Source organism: Ascaphus truei, chromosome 18 (genome assembly GCF_040206685.1).
Source record: "Ascaphus truei isolate aAscTru1 chromosome 18, aAscTru1.hap1, whole genome shotgun sequence".
Classification (NCBI taxonomy): domain Eukaryota; kingdom Metazoa; phylum Chordata; class Amphibia; order Anura; family Ascaphidae; genus Ascaphus; species Ascaphus truei.
In genome coordinates this window covers 16,520,630-16,541,675 of record NC_134500.1, presented here as the reverse complement: position 1 = coordinate 16,541,675, position 21,046 = coordinate 16,520,630, and the positions used below count along the sequence as shown (strand labels likewise).

At 41.9% G+C, this 21,046-nt stretch overlaps 1 protein-coding gene across 5 annotated transcripts in view; it reads left to right on the top strand.

The window, feature by feature from the left end:
• MYO5A (myosin VA) overlaps positions 1–21,046 on the top strand; it is a 121,832-nt gene that overhangs the window by 696 nt on the left and 100,090 nt on the right. Inside the window, exon 1 of one of the 5 annotated variants that reach the window (XM_075575705.1) lies at positions 8,802–8,932. The exons of the other annotated variants lie outside the window; for them this stretch is intronic. Coding sequence (XP_075431820.1) covers positions 8,900–8,932 — 33 coding nt within the window. The 5' untranslated portion in view covers positions 8,802–8,899. Of the gene's footprint in view, positions 1–8,801; positions 8,933–21,046 lie in introns of those variants that run through there. 5 annotated transcript variants of the gene reach the window in all.

Sequence of the window (21,046 nt, the reverse complement as noted above, 5' to 3'; positions counted from 1 at the left end):
CTGTATATCCATCACCCCAGCTGAATATATCTGTATATCCATCACCCCAGCTGAATATATCTGTATATCCATCACCGCAGCTGAATATATCTGTATATCCATCACCCCAGCTGAATATATATGGATATAAAAAAAAATCCCCCCTTTTTTATACCATAAAGTACAAACCACATTTCCTCCTATGTATGTAGTTGCTGGCACGGGTCAGGTTGCTTCTCATGTTACATCTGCTGCTGCTGCAGGGATTTGCACAATTACATATATATTCATCAAAGCAGCTATTATTATCTTTTGGTAAACATATATATTTTGTATAGTTGTATTTTTGATGCCGTGAGTTGTGTGTGTAAACACAGAGGGGGGAGGGGGGTTAATTTAATGCATAGCATGTGTTTAAACCCTTGGAATATATTTTGTTTGTGCTGGTTAATTTGACAATGAATAACCAGATCACCACTGTGTCCTTGACAATTGCATAGGATCAGCAAATCCTTTGTTGTGAAGCTTTGCGATAAAAAATATTCACTTTCTAATTACAGTGATGTGATGTGAATTGATAGTGCTGTTTCACCATGAAAATCTGATTTATTTAGGATTTTGTTGTTGTTTTTTTATATCCATGGCTAATTGTAGGGTGCTGGTGAAATCCAGGCTTTGCTGAGAGGGTATAGCTATAGACAAAGATTGAAGCATGCAGTTTTTCCAGGCCCATTCCATTATATGACTCACAGCCCTTAGAAAATGTTACTTCTTCTACTCCCTTCTGAGTTCTGACACACACTGATAAACATTTAGCAGCCTGAACACTTGGCTTTTTACTTCCGAGTGCTTTTCTTTGTGATCGATGCTTACATTTGTGTATGCTCCTTCAGAGATGTCAAGAACCCCAAATCAGTGAGATTGGGGGTTCTGTACTAAAAAAAAAATAAGTAAAAATTAATTGATGTTTCTGCACTTTGCATATATACACTTTCTATGTTGGCTGGAAACCTATTTCCAAACGTGTACTTCTATTGGAAAGCATCTGTATTTAGTTGATTTAAATATTGCTATTGATTTTGATATCAATTTCCTCAGCATCTTGTGTATTCAGAATGATTTCACATGATTAGCCAGTTCAGTGTTACTAACCCACAAACTGAAGACCATTGGCCTCTTGGGGTGGGTCAGTTATTGGACTTGAGTTTGTAGCCATGTGGAAGAATGATATTTTAACGTAAAAAGCATCACAATCTGTAATATTCCAGGATCTATCCTATCTATCCTAATCTATCCTATCTATCCTAATCTATCCTAATCTATCCTATCTATCCTAATCTATTCTATCTATCCTAATCTATTCTATCTATTTTATCTATCATGGGTCAGCTGTACATTGGAAATCCATGCATTGCTGCTTGGAGCGAAGGGCAGGGTTGGTGATCCAGTGTAAAACACTTGAGATACAAAGGCCTCTGTTGTACAACCATCTTTTTATTGGTAGCGTAGCTTAATCCCATTGAAATACATGAGTTGTAAATCTTCCCTACCGAGGAGAAGATGACTTAACAGTCTACTTAAGTAGTGTCGAAAATACCTGACGCTCTCAAGAAGAAATTCAGGACATTGCAAGTATTTATTACAGGAGGACACGTCCTCCTAAAACAAGACAAACCGACACTCCAGAGGCCTTCATACAAAAAATACATTTTAATCCACACAGATCGTTTCGGTCAAATACACTGACCTTTGTCAAGATGAATTTGATCGAAACGTCGATCTGTGTGGATTAAAATGTCCTTTTTTTGTATGAATACCTCCTGGAGTGCCGGTTCCTTCTTGTTTTAGGAGGATGTTTCCTGCATTATAGGAATCCCCCCCCCCCCCCTGATTGGGGGATGTTCTCTGTTCACCTGAGGCAGATAGATATATATACATATCTCCTAGCGAGTGCATCTAACTTCTTTCTATCTTAAGTATTTATTAGACATTGGTGTAGGACGCACAATTCTTTAGAAGACTGCTCCCCCTTCATCAGGTGCAGAGTAGAGACACATTGATGCCCTCTTGAGTGTATTATGGAGGTTTTATGTCACATTTCACCCACCATAACATTGTTGGTCTGTTTCCTGTAATTGATTGCAACGTTTGTCTTGTTAATAAATCATTATAAAGATAGGACTTGCCCCTTCTGTCTCGAAGACACAACCACGGTAGCCTGACCTCTACGGCTACTAGAACATTTGAGAACTTGGTCAGATGGGCAGTCAATTTGATTTTAACAGGCTTGATGGTCTAACCTTATGATTTGTGTGTATTTATGTGTGTGTATCAAGCATTATTCTCGGGTACATTTTTGGGGTATCCAGCAACTCTGGACCGACTAACTAGACACATTCTGACCACTTTCTCCGCAACTACCCCCCTCCCCCCCTTGAAACTCATAGCCTAAAAATCCCTGCCGCTGACATCTCTGGAAAGGCAAAAACACATAACATCTTTGTCGCACATTTACAGTTTATGCATTTAACAACCTTGGGCTCAAGAGCTGACTCTTCTTGAACCCTTATTACAGATTAGGGGTAACCAAATGGGCTCAAACCTTTTATTTGAGAGCCTGGTTACCCCCCTACCGTCACAGGGTTAGTCTTAAAATAGATCTTTTTGACCTAAGGTTCATTCTGAACGATGAGTGCAACAGTACCAAGATATGATAAGCGCTGAGTAAATATGTCTAAAGTGGTCTTTCTCTTGGTCTGCAGCAATTCAAGCCGGAATATTTATTTTCAGTTCCATAGCAGGCGTCTCACTTTCACTCCGTGATGCAACAAAGTGGCGTCTCTAAAGTCGTAGACAGAGCGTGGTACCCTGAGCAAAATCCCCGATGCCCAAGTGCTAACTGTTGATTAATAGGTATCTGAATCTGTGAATCACAATCTTGGCGTACATGTGAATAACATGTGTATTTATCTTAATTGATCTTTTGAACCAAAGATGCATTTATTTTGTAAGAGAAGTTGATTGGAACACTATGGATCTCTGGCTAGCTAATCAGCGGGCATGACCCCAGGAACCACATTGTGTTACCTTGGGCAAGGTAGTGTGTCGTGTGTACCAAAGATCATCGAAATATTGCAGAGCGAAACTCACTCCGCTTTGCAACTGGTTAATACTAGTCATCGTTCCGCATAGGTTTGTAATATGTCTTGGGCCTTGGGTAATATTCTTTACACATCATTCCGCCTTGTATACTACTATATCCAGTGGCACTGTGATATTACATTAAGGATCTGATTATCTTAATAGTGATGTGCAATTTCTAACATAGGTAACACTTGTCTCATAACAGTAGACATGCAAGAGCGCTGACCAGCAAGAGTGTCCCACTATCCTCAGGACAGTTTTTTGTTGTTGCTGTGCAGGCCAGAAGAACAACTTTTATTAGAGGCATCAAAACAAGTGGGCAGTCGGGGGTTAAAGTCTCAGTCTGAGAATCTGCCTTCATTCATTGAAGTGAGTAATAAGGTTGCCATGCGTTACAGAATGTTGCTTAGCAGCCCTTTGAAGCTGCAGACTGCATTGGGGTTTCTGCGCTTTTAGGGCACCCAGCTTGAATATGCTGCATTACCTAACCCAGCGGTGGGCACAAGGGCCACCAGCAGGTCTGGTTTCAAGGGTATCCCTGCTTCAGCACAGGTGGCTCAGTCTGAAATAACTGGTGACTCATTTCTAAATAACAGGAAAAGGTTATACTGTGCTTTTGCCTCTGTGTTTAATGATTGATCACAAAGTGTCATCACTTTGAATCTATGAATACATAGATATCCAAAATCACCAATATATAACAGATTGTAATTGCAGCCTTCTCCAGCCGTTAGGGCAGTAATACTTCTATTATGTGGGTGTTATTTTGTTTTATTATGCAGCATAGAGCAGAAAACAAAAGTGTAAACATTTGACTGAAGAGACTTCTTGGCCCATATTCAGTACTAATAATAATAATAATAGCATGCTCTTGTATAGCGCTGCTAGTTTTTACATTACAGAGACATTTTGTAGGCACAGGTCCCTGCCCCGTGGAGCTTACAATCTATGTTTTTGGTGACCGAGGCACAGGGAGATAAAGTGACTTGCCCAAGGTCACAAGGAGCCGACACCGGCAATTGAACCAGGCTCCCCTGCTTCAAACTCAGTGCCAGTCAGTGTCTTTACTCACTGAGCCACTCCTTCTACTCCAGTAAGATTTGCTATTCCATAAGTCAAATTCTGGCGTGGGATAGGGGTCTTATGGAAAAAGCACTGCTTAGAAAAGATGGGCCTATATGTTTCTGGGGACCAAGAGGATCTGTGTTTCTTGTGAACGGTGCGAGTGTTTTCAGAGGCGACGAGAGGAAATGACATCATGAGAAAAGTGGTGCGGCTGGTAGGAAGGAGGTTGTGAAAGCAAAGGGGACACTTTCACAAAGAGGCTTTGAGAGGCTGGTTAATCCAAGACGAGTGGAAGTGAAAAACTTGGGTATCTGGTTCTGTAAGCAGTTTGTAGGTGGGGACAATAAAAAGGCGTCTTTAGTGATTGTACAGGGATCACGCATTGTTCGTGGTACAGCTGATTTAAAGATGTGTTGCATGTTTTATTATAATGTAGCTGATTAAAAGTGTGTAATGATAATGGACAAATAATAGATGTTGAACCATTTTGCTCTTGAAAGGGCCAGCAATGCATTAAAAAGCAATGTTTTGGAGGATGTCTGAGGCAAACCTTTATTTTTCTTGGCGGTGTTGATCGGGATAGATAATATTAAAGGTAACCAGCGGGGCTTAGATTGGGTTACCTTCGATCAGGGGTGGCCAACTCCAATCCTCAAGGGCCACCGGCAGGTCACGGTTTAAGGATATCTCTGCTTCAGCACAGGTGGCTCAGTCATAAATAATAACCGAGCCACTGGTTGAGCCACCTGTGCTGAAGCAGGGATATGCGTAAAACCTGACCTGTCGGTGGCGGCCCTTGAGGACTGGAGCTGACCACGCTTGAATTGGATAAAAAAAAAGAAAAACAGATAAAACAAGCATCTTAAACTTTTTGTTAGCTTCAATTCCTGGAATAATAAGTAGTGTTGTGTGTGTGTGTGTACGTAGGTTGAATATATATATATATATATAAATATATATATATATATATATATATATCAACTGTAAATATATTTACAGTTGCTTTATGCTTTATGCTTTACTGTGGAGGGTTTTAGTCACTTTTTTTTACCCACCATAACCTTAATAGTGGTGGTATATATATATATATAGATATATAGATATATATATATCTATATATATAGATATATATATATCTTTTTTGTATGTAATATACAGTATTTCATTTTTATATATGATAATTTGAGCGAAATCCAGACTTTTCAATATTTACCATAATATTAAAAAAAAAAAAACTTTCTTTAAGATCTGCAGGAATGGATTAGTGTTATGGACAATCCTGACGTGTAAGAGGGCAATGTGGATTCCAAACCCATGTAAAAAAAAATATTCTACTTTGTCATTATCATTTGGGCTGAGCATTGGGTTTAGTAATTAAATGTCACCCGCAACATAAAAATGCTTTGAGCCACGCCTGAGGGGAGTAGACTCTCTCCTTAGCTCCTGTGGGATGATGTATTTGAAAGCAATACAACAAAAAAGCATGGTCATGTGATTCCACTAGAAGTCCTTTTAGACCGAGGAGCAGGTGTGAGGTCACCATCTAAAAGAATGAGCTAATGCCAGACAGCAATTTGTGTGGAGCGTTCGGTTTAATGGAAAGCGTTGCAGCGTTATTGAAATACATCATTTTATTATGTTTTGTCTGCAACCCTTTTCATCTTTTAAAGAACCCCAAACTGAATCATGGAAAAAAAAAAAAAAAAAATATATATATATATATATATATATATTTTTTTTTCACATTTATACAATAAATGCTAAATGAACTCTGATCTAAATTCTTGGCAGCTCTTGTGTGTTCAATTGTGTTATATACGGAGAGATGGAAGTCAAGCACACCAATCAAGAAAACGACTTAAGTCAATTAAGTCATACTAAAGTCCATTTAATGACCAGACAAATATGTCAAAAACGGCATCTAACGTTTCCGTAATGGTTACCTCGCTGTACACCTCTATCAATCATAAAGATGGTTGTGATGCAGTGAGGAAGACCCTTGAGAGAGATCCCACGATTCAGAGAGAACAAAGAGTTTCTACTAGATGGCATAGCGTTTGTCCTGGACCACAATGTTTTCTGATTGAATGATGTGTATTACCTCCAGAAATGTGGGACAGCCATGGGGACCAAGTTCGCAACTAGCTATGTGAACATCTTTATGGCCAATTGGGAAACAGGTACCATCTGGTCTGAGCATCCCTACAGTGCCAGCCTGGTCCTCTGGAACACCTTTAGTTATTTATCCAGCCAATGCTTTGCAAGTGCTGTACAACAGGTCTTGATTAGGTAGAAGGTATACAGAGCATGTTCTAGCTCTCCCTCTATGTATCCAAATTAGCACATTTCTTAAAGATTTGTAACTAGTTTTAAATTTTAACTACGTTTTGATGTTTTATATACCATTATAAATGGTGCAATGTATGGTTTTTAAGTAACAATTTTTAATCTCATGATCATTATATTGTTTTAAAGATTTACCATGATTCAAACCGAGTAAGGTTGTAATTATGGGACACGCTTACAAATCAGTTGCATAGGTGGAAAAGTGCTCAGATTGTACCCTGACCTGGTCACTGTTGTATAGTTGTGGATCATATTGGCCAGATTTCAGAGCTATGAATCTTTATCATGCATGTCAACACTGGTCAATGTTTTCTATATATTTTTTATATGTTCAGTAGAAAGGGATCTAACTATCAACACTGTGCAATGTGTATGATGTGTCCTACTGGTTTTATGGAGATTTCTATTTGTGTCATTTATCACGCTCTAAAACGGACCAATATCTGACAAAGTGAAAACACTGTGGGCATCAGCTAAAGAGCATCAGCTGATTTTCTACAGCAATGATGCATGTGAGTAATTTAGCATGGAGGTATTTAAACCTCAATAGGGACCACACGCAGAATCATTGAGCCAGAGGAAGCAGAGGATTCTGCGAAACGCGTTGGATCTTTTGACACTTGACGGCCCCGTAGCTCTCTGGTGAGCTGCGTTCCAGCAGTCAATACCGGACGCGGTTGTGGGGGACCCATCTGGGCCGCAGCGATCCGTGATTCTACTGTCGCCGCCAAAGATACATTTTATGCGAGTTCTTTATTACTATTGTGCAATAAACCTATCTGCCTTTCCAAAAAACACGAATTTTCCGTGCATATTGTCTGGCACTGTGGGACTTCCCACGTGACTGGGAGAACTTACATCCTTCACATACCGAAGCTACCAGATGTAGACCCCATGGAAACTGAGGACTCGGCGGTCAGAGGAATACTTTAAAGATGCCATTTAGGACTTCCTCGCTTACACATGGCCATGTAAGTAGTATCACTATTACTGTTATCACTATCACCTGTTTCCTATCACTGTTGCTTCAACAGCATCTGTGTGTTTATCTCACAATCTGTGATTGTTTCAGGTCTCAGATCCAGCTGATTGATCATTGATTGATTTCCTATATTCTATTTTGCGCTCCCCTAATCTCTTCTCTTCTTCTATGTGCTCCTGAGGCCTGCTTCTTCCTGACTGCAGCAATGAACCGATCCCCCTTCAACATCTAATCGTCTAGCCACATGTGCACTATACAGCACAATCTTTATATAGCCACAGTGGGGCTCATTACTGCAACTTGTGCCTTGCTGACAGTGTCCCTGCAGCTCCGCATAGCAAACACCCATATCCTACATACTGCCTTACAAACCATGTCTGGCCTTTACTGACCATAATGTCATGACTGCAGTGTACTCTGGGAGGCCAGCACACGTGTGTGTTTTTTGTTTTGTTTTTTAAATACTTGTAGCATTTTAAAAAAACAGAACATTTTTAAAGACATTTTTAATGTATTGTAATGTAACGAGCATTTTTGTTTCTTTTGCAACCATTTACAAAGTCACATCCCCTTTCTCTGCTAAAACAGGCTCTGGCACACCCCTTTTTGAGCCCTGCCCTCTCTCTAGCAGTGCACCAATTGTATCTAGTGACTGCCTAGTCACATGATCTTCCCCACAGAACTTGGGTCCTCTTCTGCTGCACTAACAGAGATTTAATGAATCCCCGTGCCGAATCTTCGCCGATCGATCACAGGAGAACAGATCGATCGCCAACTTGGCTAATCACTTGTCAGTGTGAAGATTGTATTGATGCACATATTGAATGGAATTTAAAAAAAAAACATTTGTTTTTTTATATAAACGACAGCTTGATCTTAGGCTACAATTAATGTATTTTTACTTCGAGAATAGAACCAACATTGAAACCATCGTTAAAGTGTGTCTATGCCATGTTGCATACATTTGCCAAGAAGTACTAATAATATTTGGGCATGGCATGTATTTTGATTATCACAAGACAGCATATTTTTTTTTTATTGCCCCGAGCAAAACACTATTTCCTTTTTGTTAAGCTTAAGAAATAAACTAATATGTGAAGAAAAAAAAAACTCTACACAATGAGTGGATTCACAGCCCAGGGATGGCCTGTCACAAGCCCGTCTTTTATGAATTTCATGGATCCTTCAGGGCAGTTTTTTTTTTAAAGGCGGGTGATCTAACGTCTTCATTCGCAGTCTCGGAAGGAATGGACTATTTATATAGGGCTTAAGGTGAAGACCTTTCATTATTCCTCAGCTGTTTGCCAACAGTGGTAGTTCAATGAACAAACTAGATGTGATATAATACAAGCCCTGGAAAATTTGCAGCATTACTGCCGGGAGATGGAGAACAATTTAGATTATGCGTTTGTTAAAGTAAGTATGGCATCTTTGTGATCAGATTGCAAATCAGATCTGTTACGTCTAATGATTCAGAGGAAACGCTTCATTCGTTTTGTTTGATGCCGAGTTAGTTTTTCATCACGTTTGGGGGGTTGAGCGAGAGCTGTAGAAACATTGGAGTTCTATACTTTGTGGCACTGTCCAATATATTGATGCTTTAAATTGACATTTTGTGCAAACTTCTGACAGTTACAAATGTGTTCTCTCTGGCAGCCAAGTCCGTAAAGTGCGCTAGTGTGTTTTATTTATTTTCCTTAAAGCAGGGGTTCTCAACTCCAATCCTCAAGACCCCCCCCAACAGGTCAGGTTTTCAGGATATCCCTGCTTCGGCACAGGTGGCTCAATCAGTGGCTGTCTACGACTGAGCCACTGATTGTGCCACCTATGCTGAAGCAGGGATATCCTGAAAACCTGACCTGTGGGGGGCGTCTGGAGGACTGGAGTTGAGAACCCCTGCCTTAAAGTATTGATCCCCTCTGACATGCATTGACAGATACTGTAACTCTATATTACGATACAACCTTATTTGCCAAGAATAACCATTTTCTTCTTTTTAATAATACATTTTTTTTTTCCTGGAGATGAAGTGAATTTGTAATGTTTCTGTGTGTTAGCTCCAGGCAAAGCCGCAAGATGATTTAATAAGCTGAACGTTTCAGCCCAACGCAGGGATTCTTCGCTAGAGCACCAATAAAAGGAGACAGACTCGACAGACACAGGCCTCCTTTTTGTGGGCAAAACGTTAGACATGTTCACTTTAGTGAGTGTTTGTCGTGCGCTCTGGAACTGCACTGACATAGAGTCTTATCTTTGCTGAGTATTGTTCTCTTTAACAAGTATTTTTAGGGCTGTAGAGTAGCTTATTAGTAAGAATATTGCCTTTGAACATGGGTTGGTTCCCAGTACCAGCTTTACTTGGGAAGTCATTTTATCTCCTTGTGCCTCAGGCACCAAAATTAGATTGTAAGTGCTTTGAAGCAGGGACTTGCAAAATTCTATGTACGGCTATATACTGCTATATACTGTAAGAAAATAATATTATTGTTCCTATTCTGTATGAATGGACCTTTCATGAGAGACCCCGCTGTCTGAAAAACACCACAATTTGTACATTTACTAATCTTGTGTCGGGTATGATATTGTGTTAATGCCAGCATTATGCTTGTACTCGTGCCTGTGTGTCAATCTCTCTGGTGTGTTCCATTATGTTGGGGGCAATGTCGCATTTAAAGCAGCAATTGTGCCTGCTCGAGAATTCGACCTGGGGGTCCCCTCGCAGCTGAACCACGCTACTTTTAGCTCTTGAGTGTTCCCGGGGTACTTGTTTAGTTTCAGGGGGATTCTTTCCCTTTCGGGAAAGCAGAACCTCTAAATCTCGCAGGTCCTGTAGACCAACATGAAGCTGCCACTATACACACAAGAACATGGTCACAATTCTCATAACCCATTGCTAACCCTGGTCCAGTAGGGGTTCCAAGTAGGACGGTTTCTTCTGAATTACAACTCCACGGTCGCTCAGCCTCTGTTAAGAACTTGTGATCATGAGCTCGTCTCCTTAGTAACCCAATATTGACTACACAAGCTATAAATATCTCGGGAGTTTTGCTACTGAATTGAAACAAGAAAATACATGGTGTTAATTAACACGACTCGTTTTAGGTGAAATGTTTTCCTTTTGAGCATTTGCCTGTTGTTCTCTCCTCCTCCCCTTTCTTCCGTTAGTCTGTGCGGTATCTCTGGTACCATTGTTCTGCAAATCCAGTAACACCGAAACCCTGAGTAAATCTAATAAAGCCACATTTAGAATTTAATTTAAAATGTGTAGGCCCCTGTACAGCCATGTGGCAATCTCCAGGGACCCAAATCAGAGAGAGTTTTGAGGCCTAATGGCATTTTTCTTTCACATTCTTTATTTTATTGACGATTCAGTATTGGTTACCTACACTAAACTTCAATGGTTACAAATCATGTTATATGTTACATAGTAGATGACGTTGAAAAAAACATTTCCATCAAGTTCAACTGATGCTAAATTTAGACGGCAGTTATTTATACCTATATTTGTACTTGCAGTATATTGATCAAGAGGAAGGCAAACACAAAACCCAGTGAGACATCATCCAATCATATCTCATAAGGGCGAAAATAAATTCCTTCCTGACTCCAGATATTGGCAATCAGGTTACTCCCTGGGTCAACATCCTTCCCATGTTTACTTATTTGGTATATCCCTATCTATATATACCTTTACTTTATAAAAAGATGTGCAATTTTTTTTTTTAAATATCTATTGTTTCTGCCATCACAGTCTCCATGGATAACGAATTCCACATTGTAACTGCCCTTGCTGTGAAGAACCCTTTCCTTTGTTGCTGGTGAAATCTTCTTTCCTCCAACCTTAAGGGATGGCCCCGAGTCCTTTGTACTGCCCTTGGGATGAATAGTTATTTTAACAGCTCCTTGTATTGTCCCTGAATATATTTGTATATAGTTATCATATCCCCTCTTAAGACGCCACTTTTCTAATGTAAACAAATCTAATTTAGCTAGCCTCTCCTCATACGTAAGATTATCCATCCCCTTTATTAATTTGGTGGCTCTGCTCTGAACTTTCGCTAGTTCAATAATGTATTTTCTAAGGAACGGTGCCCAAAATTGTACTTCATATTCAAGGTGTGGTCTTACTAATGCTTTGTAAAGGGGCATAATTATGTTTACTTCCATTCCATCCATTCCCCATTTAATGCAAGATAAGATCTTGTTTGCCTTTGTAGCTACTGCCTGACATTGGGCACTATTGCTAAGCCTGCTGTCTACAAGCACTCCTAAATCCTTCTCCATCAAGGATTCCCCCAATATATCTCCATTTAATTTGTAAGTCACCTGTTTATTCTTGTTTCACAAATAACCTTACATTTATCAGTATTAAACTTCACCTGCCATAGTTTCCAGTCTCTCCAAGTCCTTCTGGAGAGAAATTACATCCTGCTCTGATTCTACTCCCTTACACAATTTAGTGTCATAAGCAAATATGGAGACTTTGCTCTCTTGCCAACCTCAAAGTCATTAATAAACAAGTTGACATGTTTAACTATGTTTTGATGCATTAGGTAATACAATATATAGTATTTCCAGGTTTTAACTAAGTTTTTGAGGGACATTCAAAACAGAAGAAAGAAGGGGGGATGGTGAGGGATTAATGGGAGCATTAATTAATTATGGCATTTTAATGGAAAATGACAGACATTTCTCACTGAGACTCCATTGAAGTCTATGTAACAGCTGATGCCAAAAACCAGTGACACTGCCTCGGTGAGCCTCGCAGAAAACCAGTGACACTGCCTCGGTGAGCCTCGCAGAAAACCAGTGACACTGCCTCGGTGAGCCTGGCAGAAAACCAGTGACACTGCCTCGGTGAGCCTGGCAGAAAACCAGTGACACTGCCTCGGTGAGCCTCGCAGAAAACCAGTGACACTGCCTCGGTGAGCCTCGCAGAAAACCAGTGACACTGCCTCGGTGAGCCTCGCAGAAAACCAGTGACACTGCCTCGGTGAGCCTCGCAGAAAACCAGTGACACTGCCTCGGTGAGCCTCGCAGAAAACCAGTGACACTGCCTCGGTGAGCCTCGCAGAAAACCAGTGACACTGCCTCGGTGAGCCTCGCAGAAAACCAGTGACACTGCCTCGGTGAGCCTCGCAGAAAACCAGTGACACTGCCTCGGTGAGCCTGGCAGAAAACCAGTGACACTGCCTCGGTGAGCCTGGCAGAAAACCAGTGACACTGCCTCGGTGAGCCTGGCAGAAAACCAGTGACACTGCCTCGGTGAGCCTGGCAGAAAACCAGTGACACTGCCTCGGTGAGCCTCGCAGAAAACCAGCGACACTGCCTCGGTGAGCCTGGCAGAAAACCAGCGACACTGCCTCGGTGAGCCTCACAGAAAACCAGTGACACTGCCTCGGTAAGCCTCGCAGAAAACCAGTGAGAGATTTTGCAGGTCTGCATCAATGGGATTAATAGACTATCACCAAAGATATTGTTGAAGCCAAATGTCTCCCAACCTGTAGTTTGAGTATCTTTTTATCATTCAAGTATTCATAACCGTCGTACATTGCTCCGCTACAGGGATTAAAGGCTGGCAGGCATCTGGCATTAAGCACAAGCACCATCACAGGGCTATACAGCATTTAATCCAGTGGGGAAAATCCATGACCAGTCATCACAAATCACCATCCACCGCAGACTGCTCACAATATTGCTCTGCATTTTCGATCCTGTGAACATAGTTCATCTTTTTGCGTAAGAGCCGTGTGACAGCTTATTACACAGGTACAGGAAGACATTCAGTATCTGCTCCGTTGACGTCTGTCCACGTGCTGCACAGTGTCTGAAAATGATGACTGGGAACTGTACTGCAGTGCAGCAGGTAGATCAATACAGAGGAAGCAATGCTCTCCTGTGTGCTTCGATCTGCTAAAGCAGGGGTGCACAAACTTTTACCTTTGCGCCCCCTACCTGCTCGTGCCCCCCTCCTTAATTTGTCTCCAGCTTTCTGACGGCGATGTCATTTTATGCCGTGTTGCCATGGCGACCGCCAGAAGCCCCCAGAGACAAGATAAGGGAACTTACAGAGGCCTTGCGCGCGATCCCCGGCATTTAATACTTTAGGGAAGAGCGAGGTGCCTCTGTAAGCGCCGCACCCCCCCAGTTAGCGTGCCCCTGTGCTAAAGAAAAGCTGCATCTGAACTGTCTGTAAAAATCCAATGTACAATGCTGCGTACAGCGCACTATACTGTAATTGTGACGCGCTTTGAGTCCCATTGGGAGAAAAGTGCTATATGAGATAAAGTTGTTATTAACTGTATTGGAACCCAGTGTGTTGAAATCAAGTTTAATTTGATTGGAGATCCATACAGAGTCTGTATGGAAACATTCCAAGCAAAAGAAGCTGGATGGCATAGGAAACAGGTACTGTAGCCAGTAATTTAGGCAAGCAATTCCAGTAATACAGTATTAAGTGCAATTCTATATGCACATTACTTTAGCTACTAAATAGTGACCTTCTTCATTGCTCCGAAGGAATTACATGTTATTCACTGCTGACCTAAATAGCATATCGGGTCATCTGTAAATTATTCCCGGGAAGCCATCGCTGCATTGAGCAGCTGGGGGGTTCCTGCATACAGGAGTTCTGTAGTACTGTATGTGGGAAATTCAGCCATGTAAACGTGTGTGTGTATGTATGTATGTATGTGAAGGGATTGGGGCACACACGTAACTGCTATAAACCAGACTACTGGAGAGGGTGTGCTGCTCTCAATAATGCTTCATAAACGCTCCAGGGTGTAGCCGAAATGTTTTTTTGGCATATTTTTGGTATGGCTGCACCCCCCCCCTTCTCTCTCACGACCGGCGACGGCCCAACCGATCTTGCTTTGCGGTTATGCTAGCAAAGCAGGAGAGTTTGCGCTGTCGCCGGTCGCGGCGATGGCTGATAGGTCAGTCATCGCTGTGCTGCATGAAAAAAAGTTTAGGCGCCCATGATTTTTCCATCCCTGTGTTATATGGTTATTATACAATAGGTAAATCATTATTTGTAGGATCCATCCTGAGGATGCTGCCATCTTGTGTGTGTGTGTGTGTGTGTGTGTGTGTGTGTCTGCTTGACACATCTTTAAATGCCATATAATTAGCTGGAAGCGAGTCTAATGTGATCTGATAAACCGTTGATGTGTCCAAGTAGAAGAAGTCAAGGTCAGCAGGTCCTTTAAAAATGGGGTCCTTTGAAGTCGATTTTCTGGCGGTCCTGACGAGTGAAGGTTGGAGCTGCGACATGCTGATATATACCACATGATCCAGATATTGCAAGTCATCCCTTTTCATGTATGTTTAACCAACTGCGATATACCAAAATACCAAGGGAAGAGGCCTCATTATTACAGTATGTGGCAGCTTCCAGTTCACTTGGCATTATCCCATTAACATTGAATAGAGAATCATTTGAATAATCGGAATTAGAAGTAGCAGTGTTCAAAAGTTTGAGAAAAAAAACATCTTTTTTTTTTTTTTTTTAATATATTGGGGGATCTTTTCTAAAATAAAACCCCAGAAAGCTTTGCCCATTGTTTAAGAGGTTTAGAATTACCTGGGATCTTTATAGCAAAGTTCTGACATTTTAGATGTGGGAAAAATTGGATTTTTTTTCTTTATATTGTGTTAATAATAATATAATAATAATATCAACTGTTCCATAGCCTGCTTGACCCAGATCTTTAACCCATTGCTGCCAGAGAGGCATGCAATGCTGGGCCTCTCTGTCAACAAAAGGGTTAAATACAGGTCTGCATTCCATCATCTATATCTGTGGCTCCCAATTCCAGTCGTCAAGGACACCCAACATCCCAGGTTTTAAGGATATCCCTGCTTGAGCTCGGGGGAGGGGGGTTCTGTCAAAATGATTGGGCCAGCTTTGCTAATGTGAAGATCTCCATAAAACCTGGACTGGCCGTGTTTCTTGAGGACTGGAGTTAAAAACCACTTATCTACATCATTCTAACACGCATCCAATTGGTGTTTTTTTAATAAATAGCAGTTTGTACTTGAAGTTATTGTTTGACGACGCTCCCTTGTGAGATGTTCATAAGGGCAAGTAACCGGATATAGTATAGTACACTTTGTATTGATTAATGCTCTAGAAATGTATAGCTATGTCGGCATATTGTACCATTTATTGCTGCATGGGTGCTGAACAATGCAATGTTCTTCCCCTGTACGTTAACCCCATCAAATTAGAATCCATCCATAGACATTGGGCCATTGTTACCAAGTAGTCTTCTGCCATAAGACCCATTCCACTGCTGGAAGAACCCTGTCCAGCCCATCCAAGGTGTCTTCCAGCACTAGAGGGTGTCTTAGGCTTCGGCCAGGCAGGGAGCGAGTGCGCTGGCGCTCGTTTACGGCGATGTCACGAGGTGTGCTCGGCCAGGCGATTTGTAGCCAGCTAGGTACGAGCGCGGGGGGTGGGGGGTTGGCTCTCCTGAAGTGAATGTACAAGCTCCACAGAACAAACGGAGTTTACTAGTCTGAGGGTTTTTAGCTTAGTTTTTCAGGGACGTCTCTTCCCCGTTCTCATGATTTTATTAGGGTTTACTATAGGGAAGTAGCTCTCCTATCGAATGCAGGTCTAGCCTAAATACTAATAGTTTATATATTCATTTAACTCTATTAAAAGTACATTTTTATCATATTTGCATTAACCTACTTGTTTGAGTGCAGCATACAAAGCTTTCTTCTTCTGCTGCTATATATTACCTTTCCTGATTTCTGCACCATCAACCTCTACAATCATTCTACCTCCCTGGTTATTATCTAGCTGAGAGAGGAATATTTCTTCTGTGTAGTATACAGTAGGCTGCTTAGTATTGTGGCCAATAGTGCTGTCCATCGCTGTCACAATGTGACATGACTTTTAAAAAGCTGTTGTTTGCAATTCATTTCTCAATCTTACACAAGCTTCTTTTGTCACTCGTGGCGTTCCATCAAATTTCAGATCACCTACAAAGTTCTCCTCCTTACCTTCAAGGCTCTTCACTCATCTGCTCCTCCCTACATGTCAGCTGTGATCCCTCGTTCTGCCCCTGCTCGTCTCCTGCACTGTACCCGGAACTGTCTCCTTTCCACCCCTACTGCTCTCACTCGCCTTAAACCTATTTCCCCTCACTGCCCCTTACCTGTGGAACTCCCTCACATTCTGTATACGCCAAAATCCAACTCTTCCCACCTTACAGCTAAACCTTAAAACTCAACCCCTCAAATTAAACTTTTCAGTAGCCTAAATTCATCATTACTGTCCCAATCCCACAGTCGCTCCTGCCAACCGGTGGCCAAGCGCTGCCATCTACTGCACTTCTTTTCCTCACCTGCTGTCTCTGTAACTCTCCCAACATACCACTTAGATAGTAAGCTCTTCGGGGCCGGGATGTCTCTTATTGTAGTCTAACACTGTGGGCTCTATATAAATAAACTTACACACATCTTTTCCGTGTGCCAGTTAGACTTACTATAGCGGAACCATTTTACTGGATCTTCTGTGACAAACCAAGTCATGTATATGTCTTTGAGATGTGACCCTGTGTGCTATACTAACATTGCTCAGAAAGAGTATAGGGAATGATCTATTTGGGTAGGTGCCAGATGCTATGAACAGTGAAGCTGTTGGCAGTGCATTTGAAAATGTAGAATGCTGACTAGTGTTTCACCATACAAATAGTTACTTGCTGAAGAAAATTTTTATAACTCAGCCAGCAGGCAACACCCAAGAACAAATGCACAAGTAACGTGTGGCATCATCCGGAAATCCACTGATGTCATAACTTGACTGTACTTGAAAAAAAATAATTTTGTCTGGAGTCACATGAGCCAAGCAGGATGAGAAGCAGCCCGTGTCTCGCAGAAGGAATGTGGACATGCTAGAGGCCATGTGGATCTCGGATTTTTAGCTACAGTCTATTTTACTGCAGGTCAGGAGGCAGTAATACAGCCACACTGGGTTATGGTATCAGTGCAATATATAGCAGAACAGACCATGAATAATAAAAAGCAACACGCTCCCAAAAAGTGTCAGGATAATGATGCTTATCTGCAGGCAGAGTGGGGGGGAAACCGGAGAGCAGAAAAAAAGGGCGAGAAGGGGGAGAGTATGAACACGGGGTAGAAAGTAAAGTGAGGCAGGAGTGCCAAAAAATCACAGAATATTTACTGTATACACAGTAGGGGTATAGCTAAGGGCGGATTGAGCTGTCGGGACACTGGGGGGTCCAGTGGGTCCAGTGGCCGAGGCCACAGCATGCCCGCAGCACTATCCCACGTTACGCCCAAGGGCTGGTGCTGCGCTATGCATCACGGTTACAGAGGAGGCCCTACACGCTTCCCCAACAACAATTACATTGATTGCCAGGGGAGAAAGAGGCCCTCCTCCATTGACATCACCGCGCCATGTGACACTGCGTTGTCATGGCAACATGTGGCCCACGACAACGTGCCATTACGTGACGCTGCTGTAGGTTTTTAGAATTTCTTGGGGAGGGATTAATCTGCCCGGTAATGTTCAAGAAAAACATGGAGCCATGACAATGGGAATATTCCCAGACCTTTTTTGGTGCAGGAAACAGAAGAGACGTAAAAGGACTTTTCTTCACGGTTGTAAACAATTTCGGTATTTTTTCCCCCCCATTTATTTATTTATAAAATGTTTTACCAGGAAGTAATACATTGAGAGTTGCCTCTCGTTTTCAAGTATGCCCATCAAGAGTATGGTTTTAAGGCGTGACTGTAGTATTGGCCAGCTCTCTGGTTTTGATGAATATTTGATGAACGACCTGTCCAAGTTGTGAAATGGTTTTGTTGATCTCCACCACGTCCTGAAATTGCACGTTGCCACACATGTAAATACCCCTGTTACCTGTCCTCTTCAGTCTCATGATTCCCCATACAGAGGTGGATTTCATGCTTAGTTGTAGTAGATCTTTACATCTGTCATGTTCAGGGACATTTGATACTTTGGTCTTCTGTTTTTTGTTGTTGAAATCTACAACGTCCTTTTTATGATGAGTAGATATTGGTTGGCTACACCTTTTTTTTTTGTTGTTGTTGTAAGACGGGCCATGATAGTTAAAACATTACAAATAAAACCGTCAGGAGTCAGAGCTATTAGGAATGAATCCCCATAAACTTTATCCTTCCCACGCCAAAAATGACATGTATACTTATTAACATTTTCAGCCTATGGGGGTAATTCATTAAACTGCAGTAATGCTGATGTGGGCAATATCTTTAATGGAGTTTCTGAGCGACGTTGCCTTGATCAGCGTTATTGCAGTTTAAAGGTGGCATGCAAGTGAAATTCAGGGGGTCTTTGGAGCTGAATCGGGGGGGGGGGGGGTTAATTTAATCTGCAGGGGGCCCCTGCTTTCCATGAAACGTACTGGGGAAGCTGCAAGGTTTTCAAACTGCCCTGGGTTGGCCAATAAGAAGCAACAACGAATAACAGCTTCATATTGGCTTTGCGGTACGGGGGAGAGGCGGGGGATTTAAACCTCCTTTCTGTCTCTCCTGGAGGGCAGGACCTGGTGACACTTTCCCTGGGAAGTATCCTGGGAAGCAGGGGAGCCCCCGGAGCTGAAATTAACACGGTTCGACTCCGAAGACCCCCGCGGCTTCATATATGTTTAGAAAAAAAAAACATTGGGATGGGGAGAATTTTTATGTAGGAGAGGAGTGGGAAACTCCAGTCCTCAAGGGCCACCAACAAGTCAGGTCAGGATATCCCTGCTTCAGCGCAGGTGGCTCAACCACTGATTGAGCCTCCTGTGCTGGAGCAGGAATATTCTTCAAACCTGACCCGTTGGTGGCCCTTGAGAACTGGAGTTTCCCACTCCTGATATATGGGTGTTTGATCCTTTATGCAATATCCCCTTTTGTTTCAGTAGGGGTAAGACCTACCTTTTAATGTCTTCACAATGTTGTCTTATTCGTTGAAGTCAGAATTATTCTCTGCAAAAATATTTAATTTGTTACAAATCTTTTTAGTGTACCCGCATGGCTGTTTGCATTTTCCTAGAGTGATGACGCTGTTCGATCTGTTAGAGACATATTGTAAGCGTGTGTGATCTGGTAAGATTGCAAAACGAACACAAGTCTATTGGATCATTACAGGCGGGCCCCGCTTGTACGGCGGGTTACCTTCCCTGGCGCCGCCACAAACCGAAAATCGTCGAAAAGTGGAACCGACGATTTTCGGCTTCAGCGCAAACTCGTTCTGCACATGAGCAGACATGGCGGCCCCCTTCTCGGTACCGCCGTATTGGCGGATCACCAAGAAGCGGGGCCCGTCTGTACAGTGTGCTTTAAATCAGAAGTCTAAGCTGCCCCCCCCGTCCTTTAATATGTGCATCAATACAATCCACACAATAAGTAATTAGCTTAGTTGCCGATCGATCTGTTCTCCTGTGAACGATTAGCAAAGATTTTGCTCGGGGTTCACTAAATGGCTGTCGGTGCAGCAGAAGAGGACCAAAGAGGCAAAATTCTCTTGGGAAGATCATGTGACCAAGCAGTCACTAGATACAATTGGTGCACTGCTAGAGAGGCAGGGCTCAAAAATGGGTGTGCCAGAGCCTGTTTCAGAAGAGGAAGGGGATGTGACTTTGTAAATGGTTGCTATAGAAAGAGAAAATGCTTGTAGAATTATAATACATTAAAAATGTAATTCAGAATTGTTTAAAAAAAGTGCTACAAGTATTTTCTCAGTACAGAACTGATTTATTTAAAAAAAATAAAAAAACGCACACATCTAGGACATTGCTTGGTCTGCAGCTTTAATTTGTCAGTGTGAAGGTCTTAGCCCTCGAGTGCAACAATCATCAGAGGCAGTGAAGTGATACTGGTACCTAGTATTCATACATATTTATTTTTCGGGGTTTGTCTGCTTCCAATTTGCCTCTCGTCAATGGGGAGACTGTTGGAGGTGGAAGATTATAAATGGCTCGTCTAATGTGGTAGAAACCGTTGTTGTATTACACTTCACATCTCCGAGACATGTGAAATGTGAACTTGCAGTGTAAATATCTGTAGGACATTTTCAGACTAAGGAGCTCACTGGGGGAATCGTAAAAATATTTAGAAAAAGTAATGTAGAATTTATTTCATTTTCTATGTTGTTCCATGGAACATATTGATCTTGGGAGACTGCAATCACAGTTATGTGACGGTTATTCCAGTCAACTGAATGTTAGTGTAACACACACTCCGATGATTAAATTCACACTAATCTCATCCACGCTGGAGCCCCTGCAAATCCGTGCACTGAAGGCTTTGAAATTACCATTTGCTACTCAAACCTATATTTCCAGTAACACGTAAGGTACCACCCACAATTAAGTTATGGTTAGTTCCCCTGAGACCTTTCTGAAGGCAAAAATAAAGGTCATGGAAAAAGACACCTAAGGGACCTAAATGTTGGCAATAAATATTGTTGTATGTTATTGGAGTGTGCCTATGCTGCTCAATAAAAGCCCTCCACCACACAAGGTA